The sequence below is a fragment of the Rhinoderma darwinii genome, chromosome 3, assembly GCF_050947455.1.
Source record: "Rhinoderma darwinii isolate aRhiDar2 chromosome 3, aRhiDar2.hap1, whole genome shotgun sequence".
In the NCBI taxonomy this organism is placed as follows: domain Eukaryota; kingdom Metazoa; phylum Chordata; class Amphibia; order Anura; family Rhinodermatidae; genus Rhinoderma; species Rhinoderma darwinii.
Genome location: NC_134689.1, coordinates 297,164,462 through 297,177,242, shown reverse-complemented (window position 1 = coordinate 297,177,242; position 12,781 = coordinate 297,164,462). Strand labels below are relative to the sequence as shown.

The 12,781-nt window shown below is 40.0% G+C and overlaps 1 protein-coding gene across 8 annotated transcripts in view; it reads left to right on the top strand.

Annotated features, from left to right (window-relative positions):
* Positions 1–12,781, top strand: part of TP53BP1 (tumor protein p53 binding protein 1) — a 135,695-nt gene that overhangs the window by 80,998 nt on the left and 41,916 nt on the right. For all 8 annotated transcript variants that reach the window (XR_012882443.1, XM_075858094.1, XM_075858090.1 and 5 more), the window contains 7 exons: positions 2,095–2,189; positions 2,362–2,546; positions 3,258–5,064; positions 7,587–7,706; positions 9,785–10,021; positions 11,239–11,296; positions 11,715–11,807. Coding sequence is in view for 7 of the 8 variants with exons in the window: in XM_075858094.1 (XP_075714209.1) it covers positions 2,095–2,189; positions 2,362–2,546; positions 3,258–5,064; positions 7,587–7,706; positions 9,785–10,021; positions 11,239–11,296; positions 11,715–11,807 (2,595 nt within the window). In the remaining variant the exon portion in view is untranslated. The remainder of the gene's footprint in view (positions 1–2,094; positions 2,190–2,361; positions 2,547–3,257; positions 5,065–7,586; positions 7,707–9,784; positions 10,022–11,238; positions 11,297–11,714; positions 11,808–12,781) is intronic.

The following is a 12,781-nucleotide window of genomic DNA, read 5'->3' as shown; positions in this document are numbered from 1 at the left end:
GCGTTCGTAACGACCCAATCTATGAAACTATAATGTTAATTTTTCCGCACGGTGAACGCCGCAAACAAAATAAACTGAAAACTGTCAGCATCGCTATTTTTTGGTCACCACCCCTCCCAAGATATAGAATAAAAAGTGATCAAAAAGTTGCATTTACCCCAAAATGGTACCAATAAAAACTACAACCCGTCCCGCAAAAAACAAGACCCCCCACAGCTTTTTTGACGAAAAAATAAAAAAGTTACGGCTCAGAATAGCGTGTCCCAGAAAATAAATTATTTTATAGAAACTTCATTTTATTGTGCAAACGCTGCAAAACTTAAAAAAAACTATACACATATGGTATCGGCGTAATCGTACCGACCGGCAGAATAAATTAAAACGTAATTTATTGCGCACGGTGAACGCTGTAATAAATAAAGAATTTAAAGCGCCAAAATCGCTGTTTTTTTGTCACCCTAGCTCTAAAAAAGATCCTGAGGGGCCAAAATGCTCACTATACCACTAGAAAAATTCCTTGAGGGGTGTAGATTCCAAAATAGGGTGACTTTTGGGGGGTTTCCACTGTGTTGGTCCCTCCGGGGCGTTGCAAACCCGACATGGCACTGAAAACCAATCCAGCAAAATCTGCTTCCAAAATCCAAAAGGCGCTCCCTCCCTTCTGAGCCCTGCTGTGGGTCCAAACATCAGTTTACGACCACATATGGGGTATTGCCGTAATCGGGAGAAATTGCTTTACAAATGTTGGGCGGCTTTTTATCCTTTATTCCTTGTAAAAATGAAAAAATTCTGTGTTTCCACAGAAAAATAGGTGATTTTCATCTTCACAGACTAATTCCACTAAATTCTGCAAAAAAACTGTGGGGTCAAAATGCTAACTATACCCCTAGAAAAATGCCTTGAGGGGTGTAGTTTCCAAAATGGGGTCACTTTGGGGGGGTTTCGGCTGTTTAGGTACCACAAGACCTCCTCAAACCTGACATGGTGCCTAAAATATATTCCTAAAAAAAGGAGGCCCCGAAATCCACTAGGTGCTCCTTTGCTTCTGAGGCCTGTGTTTCAGTCCATTAGGACACTAGGGCCACATGTTGGATATTTCTAAAATCTGCAGAATCTGGGCAATAAATATTGAGTTGCGTTTCCCTGGTAAAACCTTCTGTGTTACAGATTTTTTTTTATTACAAATGAATTTCGGCAAAAAAAATGAAATTTGTAAATTTCACCTCTACTTTCCCTTAATTCCTGTGAAACGCCTAAAGGGTTAAAATATTTTCTGAATGTGGTTTTGAATACCTTGAGGGGTACAGTTTTCAAAATGGGGTGATTTATGGGGACTTTCTAATATATAAGGCCCTCAAAGCCACTTCAGAACTGAACTGGTCCCTGAAAAAATAGCCTTTTGAAATTTTATTGAAAATATGAGAAATTGCTGCTAAAGTTCTAAGCCTCGTAACGTCCTAGAAAAATAAAAGTACGTGAAAAAAAATGATGCAAACATAAACTAGACATATAGGAAATGGTAACTAGTAACTATTTTGTGTGGTATTACTATGTGTTTCACAAGCAAATACATTTAAATTTAGAAAAATGCTAATTTTTGCAAATTTTTGCTAAAATTTGAAGTTTTTCACAAATAAATATTGAATTTATCGACCAAATTTTTTCACTAACATAAAGTACAATATGTCACGAGAAAACAATCTCAGAATCGCTTGGATAGGTAAAAGCATTCCGGAGTTATTACCACATAAAGTGACACATGTCAGATTTTAAAAAATAGGCTGTGTCCTGAAGGCCAAAACAGGCTGTGTCCTAAAGGGGTTAAGCACTGCTAGCTAAAACCTTTAAATATATTATTCAGTTATAACTTCATTAAAACCTTCTCTCCTTTACCAATATTAAGCCTTTCCTATCATTTACTTTTATAGATCCTTACAAGGCATACTAAAACAAAACGATTTAAAGAAATATACCTGTGTGACCGTTGTAATGGGTACAAAGCTGCTTATTTGCTGGATATTGTGAGGTACTATATGCATTCCTAAAAATGCCATAGGGTAACCGCTGTCTGTGTGTTTTCCTCTCCATGTGTAGAGTTTCCTCAGACCCAGTTTCTCCTTCCCAAGATGCTTTACAGCCTACCCCCATCATCCTGCCCAGCTCACCCACAGAGCAGGAAAAAGGAGAAGGTAATCTCCTCTGTCTCTGTGATAAATGTTATTGTCCTTGTCTTCTCCTCTTACTTTCCATCTAACAGGTGATTTTAGCTATTGTTCTCTACACTTTTATTTAGTTAGACATCTCTGCCACTTGATGATATTCTTATGCACGCTAGTTATGTGTTTCTATGTTTTAATGTAGTTGAAGACGTGGAAATGGCAGCACCACCAAGTAAACCAGCGGAGAGCAAGCAGCAGGAGGAAGGTACAAAGCCTAAAAGCGATCTTTGTTTAGCTGTACCTCAAGTATCGACACCGGTGTGCCAAAATACTCCAGCATTTGTTCCAGGATCTTATGTGGTACCTTCACAGCCAGAGTTTTCTCATGTAAGTATCATATAAGTTAACTGTTGTGATTGCTCATTTAATGCAGTTCAGTTTAATTTACATGTGTATAGGTACATTTTTATTTTGTTTGTAGATTAATAATAATTTTACCTCAGACACACTTAAAGGGGTTGTCCGAACTTGACAACGCCTTCCCATGTGCTCTATCAGGGCATATGGATTTCATGGAAGGAGGTCACTAATTCAGGGTCCATATCTATTCGCTTGAGGTGAGACCGCTACAAAGAAGTCTGTAAGATCTATAAGGCTGCATGCACACTTCCGTCGGCCGTTGTACGGCCGCTAATGACTATTCCGTGAAACACGGATGGCTTCCATGTGCAGTCCGATGTTTCACGGACCAAATCAATGAAAAGGCAGAGACTGTTCCGTCAAAAACAGGCAGGAGTAGGACATGTCCTATTTTTGACGGAACGGCCGCAAGGTTCCGTTAAAACAACGGAAGTGTGCATGGCCCCATTGAAATGAATGTGTCAGGGTGCTATCAGTTAAAAAAACGGATAGCACCCTGACGAAGAAAACTGAAGTGGGCATGAGGCCTAAGCATGTATAAATTTTGCAAATGAGTCTTGCAAGTGATGTTCATCTCCGTTTATTGTACCACCTTGTCAGTAAATTAGCAGCAATGGAGAATGAATCAGTGGTAACGTTCAGGATATAATGTTTCACAGTTGTATAAATATTTTACAGGATGTGTTTGCACCAACTCCGAGCCTTGAAGACTCTCTTTCCAGAGAGCAAAGTGACCAACTGCATTTGCCTAAGGGTGGTGAAAGCCCCAAAGGTCCTAGTCTGAAGTCCGAACACCTTGAATTAAACCCAAGATCGTCCCATGAAAATGAAGAAGATGAATGTAATTTAATGTTACCCACAAGTGAACTTATGGCAACACAGAGCTCACATGCAGATATCAGCGGAGCAACACAAATTGAAGAAGATGAACAAGCAAGCCATTTTTCTAAGAGTACAAAGGAGAGTCCTCTGCCAGCAGATGCTCTACAAGAAAACCAGGATACTGCACAAAGGCAGCCGATAGCACTGGCCCAAGAAGATCCAGCCACTAACAGTGCACAAAGTGCCATTGTTAACGTTGATGTAAAAGTCAATAAAGATTGTATTAGCCAAACTAATGATTCTGGTAGTCAAAATGTCTTGATATCATCCTTAAATTCAGATGCTTCTTTAAGCATTTTAGATCAAGAGGTATCTGATCACCAATTCAATTCCGCTATTGAGAGTCTTTCTGGGGATGTTGATGAAGTTCCTGAAACTCCTAATGATAATGAATCGGCAGAAGTTCAGCGTCAGAGCGAAGAGGGCGATCTCAATCTTGCTCTTTCAGAGACTCAGCATATGCGTTCTGATGATGTGAAGGCTGTTGAGGCCATGGAGGTCGATCACAGCACTGATTCTCAAGTTGTTAAAGGAAAACCAGATTATAAGAATCTTGAAGATCAACAATCCGTTATCTCAGAAAATAAATCTGGTGATTTAAAGCAAATAAAATCTGTTCCTTGTATATTGCCTTTACATTCTGATGTACCTCTGCAAACTAAGAAGAATGAATGTGACAAGTCTTCAGGGGCAGCTGAGGGATCAGAGGTTGGTACCCCAATTGCTTCACAGAATGCAGGAGAGGAGCAGAAAGCTACTCCTATTGACGTTTTAGGGAGACCAAAGCAGATCTGTGATGTAGACAACATTCAATGTGAAGCAAAAGAGAAGCCAGATTATTTTGTGCCTGCCGCAAGTGATTGTAACAAGTCATTGGACTCCCCTTCATCTCTCCAGCAGATTCAACATCTTGCAGTTCCTAATTCTGATTTGCCTGTTGTCCCAAAGGTAAATCGAGAGCTCTGTAGAGAAGAGGAAAATGAAGAGCAATCTGTGCCTGAAACACCAGAATGTGCTAAACAAAATGACCAAGAATTGAATTTGACCGAACAGGTTAAGGGACAACAGGATTGTATCCTGCCAGGGGATTCAAGTATAGCCGAAAAATTAACCCAAAAATTTCCAGAGCCTCTTGAAAAAACAGAACATGTTGAAAAGCAAGAAGATAAAGTCATCTGTGGGTTGAGTGTAGAACTGGCAAACAAACAATGTAGCCTTGACGTAGTAGAAGAAACTGAAAATACACCAGACTATATTCAGCAACATCTCTTGTCAAAAAATATCCCTGACTCTGAAAGAAAAATTGTATCTGCAAGTGATCAAGAGAATTCATGTAAATCACCTCTAATGGACCTGAACGCAAAAACAGTCAGTGAGAAACGTAACGAGATAAGTCCTCCGTGCGCAGAGAACATTTTAGTTACTGAACATCAGAGAAAGTCACAGGAAAAAATTGAACCATCTCCGAAACCTTCAGTGTTTAATAAATGTGTAGATGATGTATCTATTGGTTCTTGTGAAGACGAGGCACATGGGGCAGATTCCGAATTCCAGGAGAAAACCGCTGAACAGTCCACTCGTAGCCTCTGTGAAAACTCAAGTGGTAAGTTAACATTCGATTGTCCCAAAATATTTCTGTAAAGATCGTTAAATCCCACATTCTCCTTGAGCCATTGCAATGCTAGTAAAAATATTTATCTTGAAAGATTTACAGGCTGGTAGTGGTTGCAATTATGCTATGTATTTTTAGGCCGGCTTCTTACATCGCCGTTTAAATGCAAATCGCGTCAAAAGGGCGCCATTATAGAGTTATACGCGGCAAAAAATGCATTTAAACAGCAACATGACAACCCAGCCATAGTGTCCACGCAGCAAAAACGACATCTGCCTGTCGTCTATTAATTTTAATCCCCCATATGGCAAAGTTCAGGTGTGGCGTGAGTTTTTCAACACAGATTTTGCTGTGAATCTGCAGCAAAGCCGTTTATGTTAAATGTGGATTGTGATGTGGATTTGACATCGGTTTCAACCTTTGTACCAGGGCTCCAGAGGAGGTCTAGCCAACCCAGTAGAAAAGGCTCTGTTCTTACTTACATTAATGGTATGTTCACACTGAGTTTTTTACAGGCAGAAAAAATCTGCCTCAAAATTCTTTCAGGGATTTTTAAGTCGATTTTGACCTGCCTGCCCATTTTTGCGCCATTTTTCGGTTGCGGCCAATGAGCGCCGCGGGTGAAAAAACGCTGCAAGAAGCGCTTTCTCTGCCTCCCATTGATGTCAATGGGCGGTCAGAGACAGAAACGCATGAAGAAAGAGAATGACGCTTTTGTTTCCCTTGAGCGCTTTTTTTTCCGCTCGTGGGAAAAAAACCTCCTCCCATTGAAATCAATGGGTGGCAATTTTGGGCGTTTTGTGGCACTGTTTCCGACGTGGTTTCCGCGTCAAAAACAGCGCCTAAAGACTCAGTGTGAACTAGCCTTAATAGGGTCTAACAGGGTTTTCATCTGCCTTTCTAGTATTTTTCTGTGCAGTCTGCAACACTAGTCTTGATGTTTTGGATCTGAGTGGACCAGGCTTTTTTTCCCTGTAACTATGGTGGCTAGGGTGTCCTAGCTTGATGGTTCAGTGGTAAGCACTGTTGTCTTGCATCACTGGTGACCTGTGTGCAAATCTGACCAAGGACAACATCTGCATGGAGTTTGTATGTTCTCCTAATGTTTATGTGGATTTCCTCTGGTTAACTACCAGACGCCAAGAACATCCTGATAAGTTAACTAGCTTGCTATGAAACTGTCTCGCGTGTGTTTGAGGTTGGGTATCTCATTCCGCAGCACTGTACAGAGATTTTCATCACTCACATTTGTTCATGTCCTCAATGGGGCTTACATTCTAACTTCCCAATATCAAACAAACACTAGGGCCAATTTCATAGAAAGTCTGTTACTCCAAAAACATACTGATTTGTTGAGGGAGGAAACCGGACTACCTGGAGGAAACCCATGCAAACGCAGAGATAATATAAATTTCATGCGGATGTTGTCCTTGGTTGTATTCAAACCCAGGAACCGAGTGTTGCAAGGTTAGCACTGTTCCTGCTGCAACAGTTCTAACCATTAAGCCACTGTTCTACCACACAAATGTAAGCCCCATTGAGGACAGGGATTGATGTGATTAGCTCTATATAAGCAACAGGACATAGAAATGTTGAGGAATAAAGCTATAATAAAGAAAAATAAATCACATACATTCATACCTACAACACATACATGGTGCGATACCTTGCAAGGCCGCCGCAAATGTAACGGCGCGTGCAAAGTATAAACGCGTACGAGCGGACCCTTCAAACAGCTGATCGGCGGGCGGGCTGAGAGTCGGTCCATGACCGATCTAATATGAATGGCCTATCCTACGGATAAAATCCCGTATAACCCCTTTTTAAAGGTAAAAAGATATGCCGGTATATCTATACTGGGATACTGCACGGCAGTACATCCGAAAGTAATTACAATATAGTATGATCGATACATTTTATGATCCTGCTGAATACTATCATTTTTAATGCAGCTGTTAAAAAAAAAAAAAAACTAGCATAATTGCATTAATAAATGTACCCCAGTGTCGCACCCCCCCCCCCCTTGGTAATTACCCACATTCATCGAAGAATTCTAGTGACGTATACATTAAAAAAACGCTGTATACCTTTAGGACACCGCTGTTGAGAAGAAGATGCCTCCAGTGTGCCGATAGTTCTAGTTGATCTGCCCATGTCTTTCTATTTGTAATATTTCTAAAGAGATTCACGGCACTCTATTCCTATTGGTGCACAAGTAGGATTTCACTCTGAAATGAAATAGAATAAATCACATAAGTGCCCATTTTTATATCAATCTTGTTTTATTTCATGCAATCTGCAGTATAGTGTAACATTTCTTTCTAACAAGACCTTCATCAGACAGTCTTTTGAGAACCAATAATAAAGCTTACTGTGATATCCTATATACCGTAATATTATTAGATCATCATACAGCTGATAAGAGCTATCCGTGATAGATAAATAATCCTAAATAATAATATACAAAGAATACGTGCAACAGTTCTATTTGTAATGGTTATTTGTGCTTCTAGAAACACCATTCCATTTTACGCTGCCGAAGGAAGGGGACTTGATTCAACCGATAAGCAGTGTTACACCTTCCATGATTGGCCAGTTGAAACGAGGGCCACGAAGGCATAGTACCCCAATTGGTAAGATTCTTATGTTATCCTACAAATCATTATAGATCTTAATGTAATGAATACTGTACATTTCAGTGACCTGTATAATTGCAGTTATTATTATGCTTTTATATGCTCACAGAGCTCATTGGTGACCTCCTAATATTCTTAGGATTTACTATGAGTACATTATCCCTTATATAAATGACAAGCCTATAATCTCTGGATAATTTTGTTTTGCATGTCATTTGCTTTCAGTTGGGATTACACAACGACTTTGTAGCGCAACAAGTTCAATTTCAACTACCGCGCTACTTACTCATTACTGCTACATTAGAAATTACCTCACAATTTGGATTCAGTTTAGACGCTTTTCATTCTGGCTTTTTTCACACGTTTTCCTATCGACTGCATTCTGTATGTCACGTGAAATTAGAGCTGTGTGATCCCCAGCCTTGTACTTCCCTTAGTTATTTTTAAGAGTACGTCTTCCTAAAGTAAAGAGATGCCCCATAATTCTGAGTTTTCCTCTTCTGTCAAATTATTAACCCCTTGAGGGTGTAATAAAGCCATTGCCCCGCTCCTAACAAGTGTGCGCGCGCATTCAGCATGATGTGATGCGGCCGGCGCCAGCACTGAAGACAGGACATGCGGGTGTTTTGCAGCGCTCCTGCCATGTTCTCTGTTTTCAGTGCCGGCGCTCATTAGTGCAGCGCCGGCCACATCACCTCATGCTGACCGTGCGCGCACACTTGTCAGGAGCGGGGCAATGGCTGTATTACAGCCCCGCTCTGACTACATTTATGTATTACAATACATGAATTAACGGTATTTAGACCGTTTGAGGGTGCACGGCATCTAAATAGTATCGATATTTCGACGCATCGGGCAACCCTAATTTGAGTTATAATTTTTTTTTTATTCCTTCATTGAGCATTTATGAGGGCTTTTATGGGACGAGCTGATGTTTTTTGGTACCATTTTGGAGTACAATGCAACTTTTTTGATCACTTTTTATTCCATTATTTGGGAAGCAGGATAAGTATAATTCTGCAATTTTTTTTTTTTTTTACAGCGTTTACTGTGCAGGATAAATAATGCATTTGTTTTATAGAACCGCTTGCTATGCTTGTGGAAAATTAATTTGTGTAATTATTTTTTGACAGATTTTTTTTTTACATAATAAAACAATTTTTAATAAGAAAAAAGGTCAGCGACCGGTGTATTCATGAGCTGCCGCTTGCTCCACCCACTCGCTGCTGATTGACCGATGTCTCCATATGCACAGTAATAAGGAGACATCTGTCAGTCATTAGAGTGGGCGGATCTAGCAGCAGCTCATGAATATGCTGGACGTATACACTGGTGGCGCTGCCCGGGCTCTGTATGTAAGTTCTCCTAAAAAGATTCACATTAGCACATAAGTGACAGACCGCTGAAATCAGTGAGGGCAGCATAATGTAGATGACCGGTGGTACCCTGTTAAAAAAAAATGTAATAGTCCCACTAGGGGATTTCACTGTTTGATCGCCGATATAATACACTGCAATACTTATGTATTGCAGTGTGTTATGCCTGCCAGTGTAAGCTAGTGGGCCTATTAAGAGTACCAAAATTGCAGACTTCATTATGGACCCCTCCCTCTGCCTAGATGCCGCGGGCACTATTGACCGAGGCATTTGAGGGATTAAACTGCCTGCGCCATACATTTATGGCGCTTGGCATTAACTAAATAGCGTCACTTAGTTTAGCCGTTCCTCAGTTATATATTTTTCTGGTAAAGCTGGGTGGCACCAATCTTCCCTAAATGGCGCATCTGTCTAGTTTTGCTGTCATCCAGCCCCTCTTCCATATTGTTTTATGACTATACATTTTTACAGTTAGTTGACAAATCCCTTGAGGGATGCGATGACATTTGTTTTGGATTTAACCAAGAAACGGCTTATAAGACCAAAATATGAATTTTAAGTTTTTGTCTAGAGTCTGACTTGACCTTCGCTGGAGAGGACAAGTCAAGACCTGAATTTGATTGTATTATATTTGATTTTGCAGGTAATGCTAAGTTAGAGGATGAAATGTTAACACAGTGATATGTTCTGCTGTTTCAGTTGTTGGAGACTGTCCAGACAGCACCCTGGCAACCAGTAATGTCACTGCCGAGAGCACTGTAGCAACCAACGATGTTACCGTAGAGAGCGCCATGGTGACAACAGATGTGTCTGAGGAAAGCGACAGGGGAAATTCGGGGTCTGCCTCCGAAGCGGATGGCAAGCTCTGTCTGAGAATGAAACTTATTACACCTGTAAATGAGGAGAGCGAAAGTACTCCACAGTTTAGCTTGGAAAGTAAGAATGAAACACTATATATTCTCCAGAATTGAATGCTGTGCTGTAGATGGCGCAGAATGCATATGTTTGTTTTATTTATTTTTTTAAGTAAATATTACCATATACAATAGCAGTAGCCTTTCTTCAAAGATTACAGCCGTGTCATCTGTGACTGTCGAGCGTCTTGGGATAAAGACCTACATTTATTTTTTGCCTAAAGTATCAGATGCCAGAATCTTTGCTATGTCTCTTCTACATGTAAAAAATGTAAACCAACTTTGAAATGAAAGGGTTGTTTCATTATCGAAATTGGAGGCATATTGATAAGCTATGCCTTCAATGACCAATCCGCAAAAATGTCACCTCCGGTGATTGCGCCTTTTTTGGGACAGTCACTTGGTTGTCCATTGAGTATAATGGCTGGCCATGCAGCCACCAAGAATAAGCCAAGTAGAACTATCAGGAGATGAAGTGGCACGACACATTCCCAGTGCCGCTGCCACTTCGTTCTAGTAATTGTCGGAGGTCAGACACCCATCAATATGTTACCAATGTCTTTACACGGAGTCTGCTTTTCAGAATCAGTCTGTTGTTTGCCAAATGACCCTTCTTCATGAAAAGTGTTGAGAAAACACACCTGTATAACGCTACTATGCTCATGTCCGTCATTCTAGAGATTGCAGATGATTCTATGATTTTAGAGACCGCAGTTATGTTCAATTGGATGCAAGTATTTTTCTTACAGCAATAATTGCAGTGTGACGTTGAGAGATAAGACTGGTTTATACGAGGTGGCCATCAGAATTGTCCATGTCCATTACAATGGCAGCAATAATCGTTAAATAAAAGCAATCTTGCCAAGTAAATTAAATTTGACCACATCTGTCTAACCTGTGCATGTAATCATATCGCACAAAAAAAAAAACAGAATAAAACCAAACTAAGATGGTGCAGATTTGGCCACATTGGACTGTCTTGGAAGGTAGTGGATTGTAAACAGTATTGGTCATCAGCCATAAATGATCCACAGTACTTTTGATCTTTTTATGCTGGCAGATATAACGTATGCATTCTGATTTATGGTGGTCGTTTTATGTTTGGAAGATGTAATATAAAAACCTATGTTATGGCTTCCTATTTTTAAAAACCTATTACTATTACGCACATATTCAAGATAATGTTAGGATCTGGACTTTTATAAAGATGTCTTTTTTTTCCATTTCTTGCTTGCTCAGAACCTCCTGTTGCTGAAAGAACGAATGGAGCAGCCACTGTGGAGGGGGCTATTGCCAGGTAACGGATTCTTGTTGCTATGTAGAGCTGTATGTTAGAAATGTCCTTTTTGCACACGACTTGATTACAGAAATCTTGAATTCAGGCAGAAATCTAGGTGTGGATGCACAATTATAGTTTTATTTGCCTACAAAAGTGTTTCTTCACATATATGTAAATGAGGCTGAACAGACGCAGCGGTCACGTGAACGCTGCATCCAGTACGGTCACGTCTATTGTTTTTCATGAACCCAGAGCATGTGACGGATTGCCCAAGGAAATAATTATTTAATAACACCATACTAGTAACTTCAGTAACATGGTATTGATAACTTGTTATTTTATGGCATATGAGGGCTATTTATTACAAACTGGACAAGAGAAAGAAGCTGTAAAGAGAGGTGCATGTTTATAGCTTTATTCTGTGTTTGTCCTGTAGCACAGAGAACTCCCCATCTGTATTTGTACGTGTGTGTGAAGTCCATCGTGAAGAAGAGTCCAAAACCCATGGTTTGCCCACTACACCAGTCAGGTATAAACGGTCATTTTTTTTATCATCATAAAATGTAGTACTGAACGTTTAAAAAAAAAAAATTATTTATTGATTTGTAGCTGCAAAAAGCGGCTACCATGCTTTTATTGAAAGATGATGCCATCATGTCATACTACTGCTTCTCTCCATGTGACCGAGAGGGGAAGTGGTTGTTTGAAAACACCTCCATAGACTCTGCTGACGCCTAGTACTAGACATTAGCACAGTCTCTATGGAGCCGGCAGCCAGTGGATTGTGGCGTCATTTACAAGCATCCGCCTGCAGTGCCGGGAAAAGGGGAAACAAGTTACTTTATATTGCTAGCATACATTGCTTTGAAAAAGTATTTGCCCCTCAAACGATTTTTTCTATTTTTGCTAATTTATCACATTTTAAATATTTCAGATCATCCCACTAATTTTAATATAAGATCGAGAAAACACATATTGCAGCTTTTAAAAGATCATTCCATTTCTTGAGGATTTCAAGTTCTTCAAAACCTATATCACTTATGTGAAAAAGTAATTGCCCCCTTAAAGCTAATAACTGGTTGTGCTACCCTTGGCAGTAACAACTGCAATTAAATGTTTGCGATAACTTATGATGAGTCTTTTACATCGCTGTGGAGGAATTTTGGCCCACTCTTATTTATAGAGTTGTTTTAATTCCGGTACACTGGAGGGTTTTTGAGCATGAATAACCCCAGACCACCACACTACCATGTTTGTCTGTTAGTATGATGTTCTTATGGGGGAATGCAGAGTTAGCTTTACTTCAGATGTAACGAGACCCATGTCTTCCAAAAAGTTTCACCTTTGACTCATCAGTCCACAGAATATTATCCCAAAAGTCTTCGGGGTCATCTAGATATTTTTTGCAAATGCTAGACTAGTCATTGTGTCCTTTTTAGTCAGCAGCGCCTTGCAACTCTCCCATTTTTGGCCATTGTCTTTCTTATCGTGGAATTGTGTAAA